Here is a 19860-nt window from a genome sequence, read left to right on the forward strand (position 1 = left end):
CACTACCTCTAAAAATATGGAAAATAGAGATGATTACTGTTTTTGGAACTGGATCACAGATGATAATCTTCTTTGATCGTCCAGATGTTACCACTCGCTTTTGATGAGGGAAGGGAATAATGATAAATTTTTCACCCCAATAGAGGTCCACGAGTTGTATAAGTTGGGGTCCCTTCCAACGCTTAAGAAACTTCAAGGGACTTTCAAAAGACACTGCGAGGGGCGAAAGAGAAGAACATGTGAATTCAAAACAGAGAACAGTGTGGAAAGGTGAGAGCCACTTCCAGGCTAGCGATGCATTGAATGAATCACGGAGAAAATAGCCGTTAAGATTTGAGACTTCCCTAACCATTCAGTTGTTTCCCCAAGGCGACATATTTACATAACAAAGCTACCCAACCAAAAAATGAAAAAACCAAAAAACAAAAAACAAAAAAAAAAACCTCAATAGCTACTCATGCTGACCTACATCTTACACAGATCAGAAACATACAAATCGCATACAAGTATGTTACATGGCAGGCAGGCAGGGAAGCGGGCTTAGATAAACAGTCCCATTATCTGTGTCAGCACACGCAGTATGAATTGTAACTCTCATCATTTTAATTCATCTCATTTCATTTGCACATGGTCTTCAGCCTCTTCGCAGCTTGAACGAATCCCACAATCACCTGCAACTCGTCCATTTGCTGCGCAAAGATAATAAATGATATACTTTCAGCTTCGTAACCGGGAACCGATAAAACATTCAACTGACAACTCGCAAGGAAGAGATGACAATGCTGCTTTGATATCTGCGTACCTGTGACATGAAATGCCTCTGAACAACATCCACTAGTTGTTCTTTTGAAGGGTTCGGGACGGAATCCACCTACAAGTACATTGTTGATGTCAACACAACCAAAGCATCATTCCTGAGTTAGTTATCAAGAATACAGGTAAAGGAATTTACAAGATTAAAATGTCGCCAGTATCTCCACAATGCAGCCATTTCCAGTTTGCTCAAATCAACCTTCTGCATACAAATTATTGAAACTTGCATTAACAGTTGTAGTATTAACGAACTGATTCTTTGCAATGTAATTCATGTCAAAGTAAGTGATACAAGAAATTAAATAGTAGATTTACAGTGGAGCGTTGAGGTGTGCAAATGGATCCCTTCGACTGTGAATCACCAGAGAGGGACCTGCTGACAGTCTTGTGAGATGATCCCAACGATCTTTGCATTCTGTGCCTCGATTTGTGGGACTTTTGAGTGTCATCCGATGCTGAGAAATTAAAGGTGGCTCATACAAAATCAGAAATAAGGGTGGGGCCAACAAAAAAGATAAATACTTTAGAGCTTTTAGAAATAGTAAAAGAGAAAGGTGAAGGCATAATGGATCCAATGTACCAACCTACACCACTTTCTAAGGCCACGGGCATGAAATAGAAAGAAAACAGTTAACTGAAATCTCATATCATAGAATATGAGCACGAGACTGGCTCTAGTGTTGATGTGCCTGAATTGGATTCCTCACTCCCCCATCCTTTTACCCCATGCCCAATTCCGAGTTCATGGACCACCAAGGTAATTATTAAACACAAGATATCATAAATTAAATTATCAACACTGCTGAGTGTACGGTCAGAATGTGAAGTAGTTAATTAATCTAATGTACTTCACAGTTAAGTAGGAAAAAATTAATAAGCGTGTCAGTCTATAATACTTTATAGTAAAAACAGTTAATATGGAAACTGGAAAGGATGGCAGAAGCTGTAAAACCTTTTCAACCAACAACCCTAGTTTCAAAAGTTTTTAAGAAAACAGTCTAAAAAGGTAGAAAGAATGGTTATGCATTATTTTGTTTTGGCCAGTGGGAAATTTAAAGATCAAACTCACCCATATCTGATCCATTCCACTGGGCATTTTCAAATTCAAGGTCATCATCGTCCTCATTACCAGTGGGTGCTTCAATCACACTAAGAGCATTCCTTTGCAGCTTTACTTCAATACCATTTGTAAGAACCTGCAAATGTGATACCATGCACAATGTAAGAATAATCTAAACTACACAAAATGCTTCTTGAAATAAACCGTGGAATAAAACAAATAGTCAGTCAAAAGGAGAACTTTGCCGAACAGCAAACAAATTCCATTCCATCATCAAAGTTCAAACTAGGCAATGCCGACCTAATTTCAGACAATGTGAGTGTGTAACCATCAATTAGAATCCAAATCCTAACCCTGGAGACAGAAAACTGTCTTGATGAATTAGTATCAATCAGCCTAGCAAGCACAGAGACAGAGTGAAAGAGAGGTTTATGAACACGGTTACCGAAAAAGATTTAGCTAATTAGGTTAAACCAACAGACATTTAAGAGTCAACAAAATTATAATATTCCAACGATTATCCTCTTATCCTCGAGGAGAATAAGAATTCAACCCGTGACATATATTTAACGTTATTCAATATTCCGAAATCGCACAGTACAACCCCTAGCCGGAATCGCCCAGTTGATCAGGGTCACTCAGTATACGAAGAAGTTAGGCAGGTCTAAATATAAAACAGTGCATTTTCATTTCATTCTTCAATCGAACGAATCATAATCAGAAAATGCATGCGACACTCAGGGCAACAATTTGATATGCAACATCCCACGTCAGCATGAGAAAGATCCTTGAATCAAAACAACAAATTTTTGACCTCCTTCGACAATCAAGAGCGCACATAAGAAAAAAAATAAGCTACTGATCGTTATAAAGGACCTTCTAGAACATCAGATCCATAGAGAATCTCGAACATGCAATGGACACCCGCATGAAGTGATCGAAAATTGTAGCTCGAAACATATATACACTAGTAAAACCCAATCAAATTGCGACAAGAAATAGCGAAGCCAAAAAAAATTTCTAATTAAGAGGTGTCGATAAGTGGTTGAGGTAAGAATTTCTGCGACAGGGGCTCTCGATCTTTCTGTTGAGTTCAAACTTAAATATCAGTGTACAATAGAGGCCTGGAAGTGATCAATTTGACCATGAAAAGATTGGGGCGATAACGAAACAGCAATAGAATATGAAAAAACAATACTGACATTGCTGTCGGGATAAAATAATTATGAAGACAAACGACAATGTAACCCAAATTTAGTCTGAGTCAATCCCAATAAGGCAATATCTTAACCCATTTTCCCGGCAAATCAAATTGAACCAGAAAGTTACCAGCCAATGCCACCCGCCAAGTCCAACGGCCTTCTTGACCACTCCTTGCAGACCAACAAGAACCGATTTGGTACGGTTATTCCCGGTTACGACGACCTTGGTATGACGGGGGAGCACAGATAGCTCCTCTTCGCTACTGTCTCCATAGCTCTGCAACTGGGAGAAGCCACCATTGACGGAACTTTCCATCGCTTCGAGCATTTACGCTTTCAACTCAGGGAATTTTGCCAGTGGAAAAACCAAGTAAGAACTCCCAAATTATCAACCGAAATTGTATTTAATCGGAAGATCATGCGTCGCTGATGAGAGGTATGCCAATTTCAAGAGCAGAAGAGATTTGCCGGAAGAGAAATTTGGAAAATTTTGCAGAGAGAAAAGCACAGAGAAGAAATGGGGAGAGAGAAAGAAACAGCCCCGGTGTGGGAGCAAGAGACAGGGGGGGAGAGAGGGTGGGAGTGAGAGTGACTGGCATTGTTAATTGGTGTGGAGGTATGAATCCCGACGAGAAGAATAGGGCGAATAGGAGGATGCCACGTCAAAGGAGGGAGGTTGGCTCTTTAATCATGCGCTTGAGGAGAGCCGATGTTACGGCATGAAGGGCAGGAGGCAATACCACGCGCTGCTTCGGTTTTAACTTCAATGGAGTTTCTCCAGTTGACCTGTTGACTCCGTCGCATCCAAAGTTCCAAACCACGCCGGGCCCCATCTACACCTCAGTGACGAAATTGCCCTTTTCTTCTTCCCGTTGGTCTATCCTATCCCTTTCTCTCCTCCTCTTCCCTTTCCAATCCACCAGCGGTTTCTAGAAATGGTCAACTGTTTTGGCTATCCTTCGTTTATTGGTCCCAATATAAACTAAACACTAATGTATATTTGACTGACCCTTTATAATAGAGGGAGATTATAATCCCTTCATCTCCAAGGGCTATTATTGTAAACATGAAATGAAGAGGCGCACATACGTTAAATGAGACAGTAAATATCTGTCATTAAAAAAAGATATCTACTTGATGTTGGTTTCCCGCCACAGCGGAGCAAATTGAGCCATGGATCATAGATAAGGGTCACGGCCACCGTTGGATCATTTCCGCCTCTAATATAATAATATAATAGAGGATCAGATTGTATTGATGGAGAGACGCTCGAGAAATGACATGTGTATTGGTATTGATAAAAGGTGAAAGGGCACGGAGGGACCGCACTTGAGAATTCAAACAAATGCTAAGTGCGAATTTAATTACGACTATGGACAGAGAGTAACCCTCAAAACGGGACCCGCATATGGGAATTGCTTTCGCGTAATTATGATTTGAAAAGCTTATGATAATAATGCAGGAGATCCCACAACATAGGCTAGACAACATTACTACATACATTATCATTATTATTAGGATTATAAGGTTCAATGGTAATTGCCCTGCCGAAGTTGGGGAAAGAAACATGTTCGCAGTCATCGTGTCTTTCACCTCCTCCCATTTTTTAAGTTTGTCTTCGACCAAGGTGAAAAGAAGAGAATTATAGCAAGACTGTCGAGCGAGCGAGTTGATTCTCTGAGAATGCATTAGCTTGCGAGGAAGAAAAGAAGCTAACGTGGAAGAGAAATGTGAACGGGAAAACGAGAAGGGAGAGGTGGACAGAGGACTATTTGGTTTTGCCGTATGTGTCTCGAGAGGTGTCGTTCCAAGCAAGGCATGGCAAATCTGGACAAACCCCATGGGGCTCCACCGTCCAACAACTTCCTCGTTTCTTCTTTCATGTTTTCTACGTGTCCCCTGTACAATCCACCCATTCACCATTATGAATTATGATACTCGCTGGTCTTTGTAATTTAAATTTTTGATGAGGCTTAAATTTTAGGATAGATGTGCAAATTTGATCATATATTATTTTTAAAAAAGCATCTAATAGCATAAATTATTAAATAATGTAAAATAAATTATGAGTTTTAAAGAATAAAGCATCTAGTAATTCGTTGCTAAACTTAACTGATGGACATTATGTGAAACCTACAATGATGTGTGGCATAACATAGGCATAATATGTTAACACAATAAATGTTTAAATTTAATTATAAATTATTTTTTGAGAAATATTGGATAGCCTCTACTATAAAAAAAGGACTATCCAACACATTATTTTCAATTTTGATCAAACAACATTTATTTTTATATTAATGAGGCATACAGAGTATCAATCTCTCTAATTTTCTTACCTTCATTTTTAATCTTGATTCAAGAAGAAGAGGTTTAAAGAGTTCTTATTTGAAGACTTTTATGAAGACGACGCTGACAAAGTAGAAGAAATAACTCGTGACTAAATAAAATTATAATCAAGTTTCTCTCATGCGCAGTAAAATTAATATTCTACTTCACTGGCACCATTATTGTGAATATTTTTGGATAAAAACTCTTTTAACCTCTTTTTTTTAAGATGATATTGAAAACTAATGTAAAAAAATTGTAGAGATTAATGGTATGTGAGAATTATATGTATGAAAATAAATGATGTTTCGTTAAAATTAAGGGAAATGTGTTGGATAATCCTTTCTTTATAGCAAAAACTACCCAGTACTCCTTAAAAAATTATTAGCTGCTAAATTTGCACCTTTATCATGCCAACATGTTGTGCCTGTTTTGTATCTTGTGTTATTATGAATCCCACATCATGTCTGTCAGTTAAAGTTAATAGTGAGCTACTAAATGTTATATTTTTAAAAATTTATGATTTATTTTGTACTATTTGATAGTTTAAACTATCAGATGTTTTTTGAAAAATAATATATGACTAAATTTAATACTTTATCCTAATTTTTATTCCATGAAATGCAATGAAGCATCCATTTTCGTGGTTCCTCTTGGACTAGAACCTTCTAACAGCGTTGCATCTTATATCAAACCGATTAATATTTTAATTTTAGTACAGATAAAGCTTATATACTTAGATTTATATACCTAATGTATTTATACGTAATCAATCACGACATGTTCATCTTATTATGTTAATAAAATTAATAACGTGAATCTAATTGAAATACAACCTGTATATCCTAATTTAATTAGATACAAACATTTTAAGTATATAAAGCTGAATATATAAGCACTGTCCTTTTAATATTGCGCAAATCCACTTGCTAAACTAACTCAGTGTCCTTCATCAGGCATAAAAATTATTTCACTATTTTATTTTCGTTTCAAGCATAATGTACAAAGTCTGGAAACAAGAAGTCGCATATATTAAAGTACAAATTTCAAATTGTTTTAACAATCTCAAGCAACCATGTCCGAGCCACATTACTCTGAAGTTAGGCAAATACATTCTATCGCTTTGAGAAAAATTGTAAGTTTGGCATGTAAATTTTACAGCTTTATATCCCATACTTTAAAATATTTTACATTATTTAAACTAAATAAAAAAAATTAAAACTCAAACTTATTATATATATATGTATATATTATTTGAATGACATGGATAAGATGTGAAAAATATATTTACAAAAAAGATCATATTAACATTTGCAATGTATTTTTCTAAAAGTAAAAATGATCATCAATCTAAATATTATAATCTTAGTCTTAGAATATTTATTACTTTTAAAAAATTATTAAATTTTAGACTAAATTATCATGCACCACCAGCTCCAGGTCCTAACCCCGCTACTGTTGAGAAAAATATGCTGTGTCAGTTTAGAAAAACACACTGTATGGAGAATTACACGGATGAAGAAAATCATGTTTATGAGATTTTAATGTAATTATTATTAGGAAAATATTTTATGGAAGTTTTTTTTTCTTAACTCATTTTTTATGATCATATATCAATAGCCTATAACTAAAATTTCAATAACAAATAAATAAAAAGTAGAATTGACAATTAAAGCGGGTTGGACTTATCCGAGATGGCTCGAATAGGTCCAAACTCATAAAAAAACAATATAACCAAACTCAATCTCAATGTCTTAGGATTTGAAGCCACCCCAAAACTTAATTTTTAAATTTATGCTTTAAAAATTAAATTATTATTTGGGTATTCGGGTCAAACTCGGCTTGATTTTCTTGAATTGGCATGAACAAAGCTTAAATATTAAAAATATTTTATTTTAGGCTAAAGTATATTGTTAATCTTTTAACTTTATATAAAGTTTCAATTTAATTCTTTAATTTTATAAAATTAAAGGATAAAATATTTTTATAGTCCTTTAATCCTAACATTTTTAATTTTAAATGATTATTTTTATGTATCAATTATTGTTATTTTAAAAAATTAAACTTAATATGTCAATATTAAATAATATTTTATCAATATTTAAAAGTTTAATATAAAAATTATTGATATAAAACTAGTAATATTAGAATCAAATTACTAAAAAATATGTTATAAAATTAAATATTTATAATAAAATATTATGTAAAATTAAAAGGATTAAATGATTGTTTTAACCTTTATTTTATTAAGCTGCACTTTAAGTTTTTTTAAACTTATTTCGGTGGACTGGAGTCAGCGGCTTTAATATCATGGCCTTCACGCAATCAAATTTCCAAGCCCATCCAACCCTACGGGCCCATCGCGTAGTTTCCAAATTTTATTTATTTATATTTACTCATTTATTTCCCGACCAAGAAAGAAAAATTACAGACCTTGGCCCATCCAACTCCACTGCCGCATCATATTTCATGGCCGCTCGAGCTGGGAATGGCCAACTAGCAAGCATGGATATGGAGTCGCAAAACGAGGAGAACTTTACACAGTTTTTAGAGTCTGGTATATACGTGTTTGAAGATTCTAACGCTGTTTTCGTGGATCCTGTTCGTGTCCTGAATCGTTCCTACAATCATTTCAAGGTTTCTCCTTCTGTATACTACGCTCGTTTTTTCGAATCCCAGCGCTGTAATCAAGATCCCAGGTCTGCTACCACTTCCAGAAAAGGAAAACGAAAACGAAAACAAATAGCTGGGAAACCTCGAGCTCTGAGCGAAAGAGAACGTATTGCGGAGCAGCGTCATCTGGTATTCCTCTTTTCTGGTCATTAGGGTCCTCTATTAGTGCATACAGTGCATATAACAGTTCCGCGACAATGTTCTCTATATATGATATCACAGGGCTTTTCTATTTTGTGGGGCAGGAAGCAAGGTCTTTTTTATTGAAGGCGCAAGAGTCTTTGCAAAAATCTACTGCACTCTTAGATGTCTTGAGTAATTTGAGGAATGATCCTAGTATCTCAACGGACTGCGGAGTTTCAACATTGTCAGTGGTTCAGCAGTCTTTCGTTGAATTAGGACAGGTCTGGCAAGTACCACTCTTTGAGATAACTCTCAATGTACATGTTAGTGGTCAGACAAATGAAGACAAAGGTGGGATTTATAGCTGGAATTGGGCATGGACTGATACTTTCATGCGAATGGTCGCTAGCTGAATTTGTAAATGGATTTTAAGAATGATTTAATTATTGATACTTTCAGAATGTACAAATATTGCACATCAAAGTCTGGCTGAAATTAAAATTATCGGAAGGGAGTAATCGGCTTTGTCTGTTTAATCTCCCTCGTTGTTTAAAAGAGACATCTCTACTTTTTCACTGGCCTGTACTGATTGTAGAACTTGAACATGAAAATCAGCGTTTTCCACATTTGCACTCATCCGGATTTTCCATGCAATTCAATATTTTTTGGTGGTTTAGGTTGAGTTCTTTATATGCCCAGCTACTATTTTACTTATTATTATTTTCTTACAAAACCTTACTGCAAGAATGGATTTTGGCTTCTTATACCGTACAGAACAGAGGGTACACCCTGCATTCAATAATTTGATTGCTAACGAGACCACTGATGAAGCAGAAGCCGAATTTTTGAACAATCATTATATCATACCTCGAGAGAGTTGCTTTTACATGGTACGTCAAATTCTCCAGGATTGTTTGATTATTTAAAGGTGGTTTTTGTTTTCGTGACCTTCTAGGTTCGTCCTTATCATTAGTATATCTTACACGTTTTCTAATATATATTTTTTGTTTTTGTTTTGATCACGTGGAAGTCTGATATGGGACAGATTCACAGCCTAGTTCCTGGTAATGATCTTATATATAATAGCCGTTTCTGTAATTACAAACCTTGGTTCTTCTACGCATAAAATAACTATCTGGTTGTCTATACTCTATAGCAATAAAGTTGTAAGCCTCTAATAGCATAATGTAGGATAGCCAGCCCTCCTGGATGATCCTAGTGATGGCAACCTGGCGTTGGAAAACCTATGTTGTGATTAACTTAATTTGATCAATTAAGAAATCTCTGCGTGTTGTAATGACACTTACCTTGATTTTTCCCCAGCTGATGCCGATTCTGGTTTCAACCTCATAGTGGTTGATCCACCATGGGAAAATGCTAGTGCCCATCAGAAATCAAGGTATATAAATAGACATCCCTGCTCTTGTTTACACCTCTTTCCATCGTAAATAGGTGTAGCATCATTGGTTGATTTAATTGATGAACAAGGAAGTTCTCAATCTAATCATTAAATTATGAAGATTCCTATAACTTTGGACTTAGTCATGAAAACTATCACTCTATGTAAACTTACTTGTACATGCAGCTTATCTTCCAGGATAGTTTTCTGCTCTCTAGACCTCTTTGTAAATATAATTTTTTGTCCTTTTAAACGTCTAGATATATTATCATCAATGCAGGTACCCAACCTTGCCCAACAGATATTTTTTATCCCTTCCTATTATACAACTTACTCACACTGAAGGAGCACTTGTAGCCTTATGGGTGACCAACAGAGAGAAGCTCCGTGGCTTTGTCGAGAGAGAGCTTTTTCCTGCATGGGGAGTCAGTTATGCTGCTACTTTTTATTGGTTAAAGGTGATCTCCTTGCACCAATCACTTCCTTTGCTTACTCAGATATGTTGGATGACATCTTTCTGATCTTCGGTATTTCTTGATTGCTTCAGGTGAAAGCAAATGGATCTTTGATTAGTGATTTAGACCTCTTTCATCATAGACCGTATGAAAGCCTTATTTTGGGCTACAGCCACGGGAAGGCTAGTACTAGAAAATTATTTTTGGCAGGCTATCTGGCAATTGGTTAATATCTAGCATTTTTGTTTATATTTCTTTTGTTTTTTATTCATTCAAGGCCACAAAATCTGATGAGCAATCAAACTTTAGACCAGTAAGAGATAATTATGTGATTATGAGCATTCCTGGGGACTACTCAAGGAAGCCCCCTATTGCAGGTACCCTTCTAATCAATCTCTGGTGTTTTCATCATATGATGGTAGGATAAACAATTGAACTTGGTTTATAATGTTGTTGAAGTTAGTAGAATTTGTTATAATAATTGTGATGGGTTGGTTAGATATTTCACTGAAATTCAGTACTTTATTGCATCACAGGAATGTTGAAATCACTTCTTTTGTCATGGTCAGATTTGCTAATGGAGTATGTTCCTGGGTTGAGGCCGGCCCGATGTATTGAACTATTTGCCAGAGAAATGATCGCTGGGTGGGTTAGCTGGGGTAATGAGCCCCTTCACTTTCAAGACTGCAGATTTTTTCTTAGAAGATAGAAGCATGATTCATGCAAATGGTTTGAGACTGGCCATTTGCAACCCCATTTCAACCGTTTGCTTTCTGTTGCGTGAGCTAATTCCTCAAGCCTGCTAACAACTCCAATCCGCATTTTCCCTCAAGGAATATGGAATTTAAATATAAAAATCCGAGAAGCATTTATGACTGATGCTTATTTGGTGACAAGGAAGATACACAGAGGGAGATTATTGATCTGTCTTCTAAGAAAAGTATTCGGAGACAATAGAGGTGTACGGGGGTCGTTCAAGCAAACCTTTTGTTGGTTACCTGCAACCGCGGGAACCAAGCAATGATATGGAGAATATATGCAATTTGTTGTTGATCATTTTTGTTACCTTTGAAAGTCTTTTTTGGTCAATTAAAGTGGCTGCTGTATGAATACATGATACCTAAAATGAGTCGCAACGCCTGTGTAATTTACCCATGAACAAATGGGAGAACCAGTAAAGTCTTTCTGTCTTTTGTGGCCTACCTCTAAAGATTTGTAGAAAGACGGGGCCACGATAATAAAAGGACTTAAATGCCCTTTATGGTGGGGTTCAAATTCTTTATTTTGGAGAGGGGAACAATGGTAAAAAATTGTTTAAGATAATTTAAATATGTTTAGAGAAGGCTATGGGAAGCAATGGTAAAGAGAATGGAATGAATAGCCTTGAGCTTGATAAAGAAAAGTAGAGAAAAATTAAAGTGAATTTTTTTAAAAGTTGAATAATATTTTAGTTAATCATATTTTTAAAATTTTAGTTGATGATAGAGTACAATAATATTGTATAATTTATGTAGTTAATTTTATCTTATGACATAAGGTTTGTTGTTGTTGGAGGGACGAGGGATGTGGTTTTGTAAGTTAAGCAATTTTGCACGTGAAATATATGATTTTACATTATTTTTGTAAGTAGAAATTGTGTTGAAAGAAGTTCTATCCAATTAAAAGTTGTATTTTTTTAATGTGGTCATTGGTGACTAGTTTCTATTATCATACTGTGGTTTTTCTTGCCTTGTGTCAAAAGGAACAATTATCCCAGAAGATGCATCGCAATGTTAAATAAAGCAATCTAATGCAATTAATTATGAAATGTTTAGCATGGTACTCATGTAGCCAAGCGTTTTTATGATGTAGAATTGTTAGTAAACATTTTGTCTGTTGTGTTTGACTTCAGGTTTACAACCTTGGAATATGGTAAAATAAAATAGATGGATTGATCAACCACCATCTATTTATATTGAGGTAGTGGATGATGAGGGAAGAAATACTAGTTGTAATTAGACTTGTTTTTCCTTGTGCCTCTTTTGGATTTAGTTTATTAATTCACTTCTCAGTTCCTACTTAAAAAGAAAATAAAAAAAAAGAGTAGATGAAGCTTCCCCACCCCCTACCCCTTCATGTAGCTGTCAATCTTTTGTATCGAGGCAATGCCCAATCCTAATCTGCAGCAAGAGAGAGAGCAGGAGGTGACAAGTGAGGGAGTGTTAGGCATGCAGTGGAATTTGCTTTTGCGGCGTTGAAGGGAATCATATTCACGCCTTGCTTCTTGTTCACTACACTGTTAGTGTTAGCAACTCCTTCACGGATCTTCCTATTGATTCTTAATTACTTACTACTGCGCTTTTCAAAGGTTGCCCCGTTTCCGTTTTGTCTGCTACTCGTGGCATTCACCGCCAACTTGTTATCTCAAAATGTGCCCAGTTTGACCCGTTCAAGCCAAGTTGGAAATAGCACTCAATGAGATCAAATATTTCAGACAAGGGCCCTCCTCCCAAAATATTAAAGCAAAGCAAGTACTGAAAAAAGAGCTTCGGCATTTGCCATTGTCTGTCCCATGACGCCATGATGCGCCTCTCGCCACCAGCCTCATCGCATGATCATTTCTTTGCTCCCGAGATGGGCCCCACCGTAACTGTTTGGGGCCACTTCCCCCAATAATTATGTTATCACACCACACTCCAGCCCCAACAAACCTCATCGTATACAGGAACGCCTCTGTTTCGGACCAAAAACAAAAAGCCGAGGAAGCACGAGCTCATGAACTTGTTGGGTGCGGCTGTATGCAGAGTATCATACCCCAAATTTAGCTTTATCTTTTCTCAAGCCCGGAAGATTCCTCCACACTACACATAACACATCCGGCGAAGGCGAGGAGAGAGCGCATTCCTCGTGAGCCCACTACTCTCTGCCCCTTTTGGGTTTAAATCTCCTGCGACGCACCTGCTCTCCTTCTTCCTCAGGTCCGCCGCAGGGATTGAGACCATTGCCGGAAAATGACGTCCGACGGAGCAACTTCCGCGGCGACAAGTCGGAGAAAGCCGTCTTGGAGGGAGCGAGAAAACAATAGAAGGAGAGAGAGGAGGAGGAGGGCCATAGCGGCCAAGATATACAGTGGGCTCAGAGCTCAGGGGAACTACAATTTGCCCAAGCATTGTGACAACAACGAGGTCTTGAAGGCTCTTTGCGCTGAAGCTGGATGGACTGTCGAAGACGACGGTACTACCTATCGCAAGGTACTCCTCTTCCTTTTGGCTTGATCAACGGCCCAATTCTACTTGTACAAGCCTCGGGACCCTTCTTTTTCATGTTTAAGCGCCTCGATCTCACTTTTTTTTTGTGCTAACTAGTGGCTTGTCTTTGTTGGATCACACTTGTTTTGAGCTCCGAGGAGTTTTACTAGGATTTGGCTTGGTCGATGTAGCAGTATCCATGGATGCCAAGAGATCTAATTTTCTGACCTTTTCTTTTTCAGTCGAATAAATCTGTGCTTTTGAGGCTTTCTTGCTCTGCTTTGCATCTGCTTCCTCATCAGCCCATGTTTAAAATTATTCAGTATTCAATCGGTGTTTCTTGTGCTTTTGAGATAGAGAGCAAGATTCTTTGAAAGGGTAAAAGATGGGCATCATGATTCATGGAGGAGAATCATTGTTATTTAATCCAATTGAGAGGGCTATCTAGTTTTGCCACGTTGGAATCACGAAGCAAAATCTTTCTGATGAAGCCTTCTTACTTTGATTGTCTGATGTATCCGATTTGCGATTATGGTGAAGTTACCATGCCTGCTTCTAAGCTACCGCTAAATGGACAAAGAAACCGACTTTACGGATCAAATTTTACATAGATTATGTGATTAGCCTAAATCTTATTCATTTGTAATCTACTAATCTCCTTCTTGCTATTGTTGTTCATAGGGATGCAAGCCACAACCTGGTGAAGCAACAGGCACTTCCACCAGAAACACCCCATACTCTTCCCAAAATCCTAGCCCTTTTTCTTCAGCTTTTCCCAGTCCAATTCCTTACCCAGTCAGTCCTTCGTCGTCCTCTTTCCCGAGTCCTTCTCGTTTGGATGGCAACAACGCATCAAATCTCATTCCATATATTCGAAATGTCATTCCTGCATCCCTGCCTCCCCTAAGAATATCAAACAGTGCCCCTGTAACACCCCCTCTCTCTTCCCCAACATCTAGAAACCCTAAACCAATTCCCACATGGGAGTCAATTGCCAAAGAATCGATGGCCTCCTTCAATTATCCTTTCTTCGCAGCCTCTGCTCCAGCTAGCCCAACTCACCGCCACCTTTATACTCCAGCCACGATACCTGAATGTGATGAATCTGGTACTTCAACTGTTGAGTCTGGCCATTGGGAGAACTTGCAGGCATTTGTACCCTCTGCATCTGCTGCACCAATCTCTCCAACATTCAATCTTACTAAACCTGTAGCTCAGCACGCTCTGCCTGATAATGCAATGCAGCAAATGAGAAAGGGTCCAGAAGCAAACTTTGGGGTGCAGGTAATGCCTTGGGTTGGAGAAAGAATTCATGAAGTGGGATTGGATGATCTGGAACTCACACTTGGAAGCGGCAAGGCTCGGAGTTAGGCTGGTGGAACGTATACTTCATATAGGTTATGGGAGACTGCAAGGTTGTTTTTGCTAGCTAGTTGGTTGTTCATTCAACTTGGTGTTAAAGCCCAATGGTTACCACCTGGTTTAGCCTTCATCGCACAAGCCGCATTTCTGGATCCATATTTGTCATTGGAACTGGAGATTTTATGTTCAAACTGGTCTCTATACATACTCGGGATAAGATAGAAGTAATATTGTCGTCTTTCGATTAGTGAGGAAGATTCAAAACTCAAAAGTCTTCAAAGGCCTAAGGAGGCATTGTTATTCGATGCCATGGGTGATATATGGATTGAAATTGTCAGGTTTCATCGAAGTTGCCTTGTTAAGAACCTCACGGGATCAGATTTGTTTGTTGATGGCTTACTTTGAATTATTATTAATCTTCTTTCTTCACCGTGTTTTTTCTATCGGATAGTTCACGCATCCCCACATACCCAAGGACATTCAAATAGTTCATTTTTTACTCTGCGTGCCGTGGGGCGGAGCTATAAAAGATGTGCTCCATCGTACTTGTAATTTCATGCATAATATTTTATTATGCACGATGGTTTAACTGGCATCCAATTTATGCATAATTTAATTATTTTTATATCAGGGTCTTAAAAGGTGAAATCTGCCCTTATCGGAAGCCGAAACCAAATTCAACTTTTCTGTGAGAAGGATAACTAATCATTAGATGTATTTTTTTGAAATATGTTATTTAATTTCTCTTTAATTTAAATAAAATGGAAAAGAGCTTATATATATGTGTGTGTGTGTTCTCTTCACACATATTCCTAGCGTAATAGCTTTCAATAATTAGCTAATTATTTTTAAAACTACTCTCTTTTATATTTATTATTATTTAATAAAATGTTTAATCTAACAATTTTAGTAATTACACACTTAATTAAGATTATTTATGAAAAAAATGTTATAATCACATTTTAAAAGGGTTAAAGTTTAATTTTGTTCATGTATTTATTTTTTAAAAGTGTTAAGCATCCTACACTTTTTGGTGAGACAATTTTTTTTAAAATATTTTTTTGAGATTCAAAATTCCCTTATGTTAGGAAGCCATTAACTTGACTGTTTTCTGCTAACGTGACATGTGTTTGGGATCCACATACAGTAACAGGCAACTCTAACCATATTCTTTGATATTAATTTGCTTTTAAATTTTTTTTCAAGAATACTGGATACTCTAAAATCTTTTTCTAAGAGCAATAGGTACTTTGAAGTCTTATTAAAATAAATTTTAATAAATATGGTCAAAATATTAAATATTTTTATATTTAATAATTTAAATATTATTATTTATAAATATGCATTCAAAATTTATAAATTACTTTTTAAATATTAACAATTCAAACTAATATTTTATAAATTTACAGATAACTTTTTATTTTTATATATATCAATCTTCAATTTTTTTTTTGAGATAATACACAAACTGTTATGTCTTTTGTGTGCTTTCAAACGTACTTATATTTTTAATATTGTTTAGTTTCTTTAATTTTTAGGTCATTTTTTATAATTTTTTTAGTCAACTATTGATATTCCTTGAAAATATTGCATGGCCCAAATTTAACATTATTTATACATTGCATTTTAGAAGTAAAATTAGAAACATGATAAATCAAGACCATTCTCTTATTCTATTAATGTACTAAAAAAATTACATAACAAGATAAAAATTGAGAGATAAGAAAAAAAATCCTTTCGTTAATTTAAAGGTTTATTTACTTCATTTTTAATATAAAAATTATAAATTATTAAAAATATTAAATTAGGTGGTGTAATATTTTAAATAATAATATTTAAATTATTCAATATTATAATGCTTAATATTTAAGATATTTATTAAATTTTATTTTAAGGATAAAGTACACATCTGACTCAAATGTTTTAAGAAGGTGCAATTGGTATTTTTAAGTATTACCCTCACATTTTAAAAAATTGCACAACGTGGCCCTACACTAACAGAAGGGCTTAACTGTGTTAATTTAGTCAGATGCGTCCACAGCTGAACGCCACATGTGCAAGAGAAGTTTTTGACTTTTGCCACGCAAGCACTTGTACCCTTCCATCTGTCTTCCTCCGCACCTCAACGGCCTCCACAGCTCTGCCTGAGCTTCTTCTTCTTCTTCCCTTTCTTGCCTGAACCAAAAAAAAAGAAAGAAAGAAAATTTGCAATCCCAGAAAATATATATATATATATATATATGCATACAGCCTAGAAACTCTAGTATGGCATCACAGAAATGCATCACAGAAGCCATAATAACTGACAATGTATATATATAAGCAAACGGACTCCCCGTTTAGAACTGCTTAACCTTTGAAACAGTCCGAAAGAACAAACCATAACGCCAAACAAATCGAATTTAGACAAATCGAAAAAATAAAATCCAGATCAATGCACCAAACCAACTGAAAAAAAAAACAGCTCAAATGATTGACGATGAAAAATTTAACAAGATATGATCCATATAAGAATCAACAGAAGAACCCAAAACTATCCTTTCAACAATTGGAGACCTTGGAATCTTTCAACCTCAGTAATTTGTTCCAAAATAACAAATCTTTAAACTCTTTAATGAGCACAAACGGTCAAAATCAGGAAGAAAGCTTTGAATTGCAGATGCGAGAAGAAGAACAGAGGGAAGGCGCATAATTGAGTGGGTGAGAAGCTGATCCTCAATTGAAGTGAGTTTACTTAGGAGAAGCGTTGATAAGGACGACGATCATGGCAACAAAAAGGATGGTGGAGGTAATCTCGTGATCTCAGCGAATCGGATCTCGGCAAGTGAAAAGGGAAGAAGAAGCTCAGGCAAAGTCGCCGCCGCCATTGATGATGGAAGTGTCCGAGTGTGTGAATGTGAGAGAGAGAGAGATTGAGCCTCTTCCCATACCCATGAGCCCGTGAGCACCATTGAAGCTCGCACCGGTATGTTCTGATTGAAGGGACGATGAAAGCATGAGGGGTGAGATCAAGGATTGACGGAACTTGATTCAAAGATGAAGAGGATTGAGGGAACAAAAGAAGAAGAAGGAGCGCGAGGACGGGAGATCAAGGAGGAAGAAGAACATGAGCGGGGCCTATTTGACCTGCGCATGTGGCATAAAAGTATGGGCCCAATTTGATTAAACTAACACCGTTAAGCATTCTGTGAGTCCAGGACAACATTGTGTGATTTTTCAAAAGTGGGGCAACGTCGTGCCTTTGGAAACATAAATATACCAATTACACATTCTTAAAAATATTTAAAACAAATTTATACTATAGTATTTTATTTTAACAAGGTTTTATAATGCTCAGTGCTAAAAAAAAAAAAGGATATTCAACACTTTTAAAAAAAACTTAAAGACAAATAACATCAAAGAATAAGGTCAAAATTTTGCATATCATTGTGTGGCTCTCATGCAGGAAGTAAAATTATTTCATTTGAGAGTATAAAATTAACTAATAGAAAGAGATTTTTTACTTCTCAAAAAAATAGTTCAAAAGTAAAATTATCCCATTTAAGAGTATAAGCTACTCAATACTCCTAAAAAAATAAGTACAGAAACAGGATTAAATTTTAACCCATTAAAAAATACCTTATATATTTTTTTATTAAGCTATTTTCTTTATATATTTTCTATCTCTAATATTTTAATTAATTTCGAATATATTTTTTCAAGAAAATTTAAATTACGTGGAGCTCTCGGGAAAATGCTGTAATTTTTCGAAAAGGGCTAGTTCACGTAACCCTGTTCCTTTTGGCGGTGGGTCGCTTGTATTTTAATTCCCGCCGATCGAAAGCGAGAGGTTCGCATTCATATGGATACTTATAATCTCATTACACTGGCTATAGGTTAACGATAAGTCCATTAGCGTTTACAAGATTAACGTAGATAAATCAAAAGTTGGCGTTTGAAGCATCTAGAAATCAATTTTTCGCAACCCAATCAGATTCTGCATGAAGGAAGTCAATTTGACAAATGATTGCAGTTCATCTATAATTTGTATCTCTAATGACAACAAATCCATTCATTTGAATTTATACATACATGGTCCATTTCACTATTTCAGTATTTATAAAACGGTATAATTAATTATTATCATTTCGTTTTCTAACAAATATTACAGCGTAAGCTTCAAATATAGTCACACTTACTATACATAATCAATTTTCGGAAAAAACAAGGGAAAATCACGGAGATTTCATAGAAGGATTGTAATAACTAAAAAATTCCACGAAATACAAAAATAATTCTGAAGTCCATGATCCTTGATTGTAAATAAATTTTAATGTATATTTACTGAAATGCCTTCATTTCAAAAAAATAAAAGATGGCTTCGGCAATTCTCAGAAGGTTGATGAATTCTTATTATTTGACAATCTCCGCGTGTTTGCCGAAACTGACCAGACTTGGCAACCTGCGTCTCACAATTTTCTCGGAGATGGCATTTTCAATTCCGGCGATGAGACTGGGTTGTTTCTGAGGAAGATCGCTGCTCTGGAATTCACCAACAAGAGCGAATTCCGACGATGAGACACATTTATGATGAGTTTGGAATTCTAGTTATAGTTTAAATCTCAGAACAACCCTCGAAAGGATTTGGGATTTCCTGCTTCAAAGTCCAAGTATTGTCGTCCCAAACGACGTCACCGTACAGACCAGCATCAAAAGCTTCATTGGAAAAATCCATATCCCAAGCCAAAACAAGGACCAAACAGAACCCCACGACATTTGCTCTTCGACGAAATCACCAATCCTAGGCCGAGTCTCATCCCAGTTATTAGCCCAACCAGTAAGATTTTCCTCAGTTCCCACCATTACTTCCATCTGCTTCGCTTCCTCCTTCTCTTCCATCTGCTTGCTGTGATTAGCCTCTTCAGGCTTGGGCATCTTCTTCTTAGCCATGGCTTCCATTTTTGCAGCTTCGATGCCTCTCACACCCACTACTCTTTGCCTCTTCATGATTTTGCAGAATGAATGAAGTGAAGGAGGAAGAGAGAAGCGATGTATTTACACGTAGAGAGAAGGTGATGTCATGAGAGAGAGAGAGAGAAGCAGGATGATGATGACGATGGGGACAACGTAGAGAGTTTTTTTTTTTTTAATTTTTGAAACAATGGCATTTCAGTAAATATACATTGAAATTTATTTACAATCAAGAATCATGGGACTTCAGAATTAGTTTTGTATTTTT

General features: G+C 36.3%; 3 protein-coding genes across 5 annotated transcripts; 2 read left to right on the forward strand and 1 right to left on the reverse strand.

Annotated features, from left to right (window-relative positions):
• Positions 1–263: 263 nt before the first annotated feature.
• LOC129317681 (uncharacterized) lies at positions 264–3668 on the reverse strand. 2 transcript variants are annotated; one of them, XM_054962034.1, is made up of 6 exons: positions 3203–3668; positions 1883–2009; positions 1129–1268; positions 953–1012; positions 803–871; positions 264–689 (listed from the first exon to the last, which is right to left on the reverse strand). In XM_054962034.1, exons 1-6 carry the CDS (start codon positions 3401–3403, stop codon positions 618–620), a joined length of 669 nt encoding a protein of 222 aa, XP_054818009.1. In that variant the 5' UTR covers positions 3404–3668; the 3' UTR covers positions 264–617. The 2 variants fall into 2 exon arrangements, with proteins under 2 accessions (XP_054818009.1, XP_054818008.1); XM_054962033.1 differs by having other exon boundaries at positions 953–1015; positions 3203–3667.
• Positions 3669–7822: 4154 nt separating this feature from the next.
• On the forward strand, positions 7823–11328 carry LOC129319062 (methyltransferase-like protein 2). 2 transcript variants are annotated; one of them, XM_054964092.1, is made up of 9 exons: positions 7823–8205; positions 8322–8550; positions 8974–9089; positions 9230–9263; positions 9523–9598; positions 9879–10056; positions 10146–10235; positions 10331–10430; positions 10590–11328. In XM_054964092.1, the coding sequence occupies exons 1-9, from the start codon at positions 7873–7875 to the stop codon at positions 10760–10762; spliced, it is 1329 nt and encodes a 442-aa protein (XP_054820067.1). In that variant the 5' UTR covers positions 7823–7872; the 3' UTR covers positions 10763–11328. The 2 variants fall into 2 exon arrangements, with proteins under 2 accessions (XP_054820067.1, XP_054820068.1); XM_054964093.1 differs by having other exon boundaries at positions 10623–11328.
• A 1365-nt stretch (positions 11329–12693) lies between these two features.
• On the forward strand, positions 12694–15071 carry LOC129319055 (protein BRASSINAZOLE-RESISTANT 1). The gene is made up of 2 exons (XM_054964084.1): positions 12694–13283; positions 13962–15071. Exons 1-2 carry the CDS (start codon positions 13044–13046, stop codon positions 14649–14651), a joined length of 930 nt encoding a protein of 309 aa, XP_054820059.1. The 5' UTR covers positions 12694–13043; the 3' UTR covers positions 14652–15071.
• Positions 15072–19860: the final 4789 nt, after the last annotated feature.

This window comes from Prosopis cineraria, unplaced genomic scaffold (genome assembly GCF_029017545.1).
Source record: "Prosopis cineraria cultivar Desert tree isolate PC_DT_omini unplaced genomic scaffold, ASM2901754v1 PC8, whole genome shotgun sequence".
NCBI lineage: Eukaryota > Viridiplantae > Streptophyta > Magnoliopsida > Fabales > Fabaceae > Prosopis > Prosopis cineraria.

What these genes read in the sequence shown, in the direction of transcription:
- LOC129319062 (XM_054964092.1), top strand. Translation starts at nt 7,873, where the DNA reads ATGGCCGCTCGAGCTGGGAATGGCCAACTAGCAAGCATGGATATGGAG. An exon ending in GAGAGAGTTGCTTTTACATG is followed by an intron (nt 9,090 to 9,229) that starts GTACGTCAAATT and finishes ATCACGTGGAAG; the next exon opens with TCTGATATGGGACAGATTCA. An exon ending in AAGGAAGCCCCCTATTGCAG is followed by an intron (nt 10,431 to 10,589) that starts GTACCCTTCTAA and finishes ATTGCATCACAG; the next exon opens with GAATGTTGAAATCACTTCTT.
- LOC129319055 (XM_054964084.1), top strand. Translation starts at nt 13,044, where the DNA reads ATGACGTCCGACGGAGCAACTTCCGCGGCGACAAGTCGGAGAAAGCCG. An exon ending in ACGGTACTACCTATCGCAAG is followed by an intron (nt 13,284 to 13,961) that starts GTACTCCTCTTC and finishes TGTTGTTCATAG; the next exon opens with GGATGCAAGCCACAACCTGG.
- LOC129317681 (XM_054962033.1), bottom strand. Translation starts at nt 3,403, where the DNA reads ATGCTCGAAGCGATGGAAAGTTCCGTCAATGGTGGCTTCTCCCAGTTG. An exon ending in TTGGCGGGTGGCATTGGCTG is followed by an intron (nt 2,010 to 3,202) that starts GTAACTTTCTGG and finishes TCACATTTGCAG; the next exon opens with GTTCTTACAAATGGTATTGA. An exon ending in GTGGAATGGATCAGATATGG is followed by an intron (nt 1,269 to 1,882) that starts GTGAGTTTGATC and finishes TTAATTTCTCAG; the next exon opens with CATCGGATGACACTCAAAAG.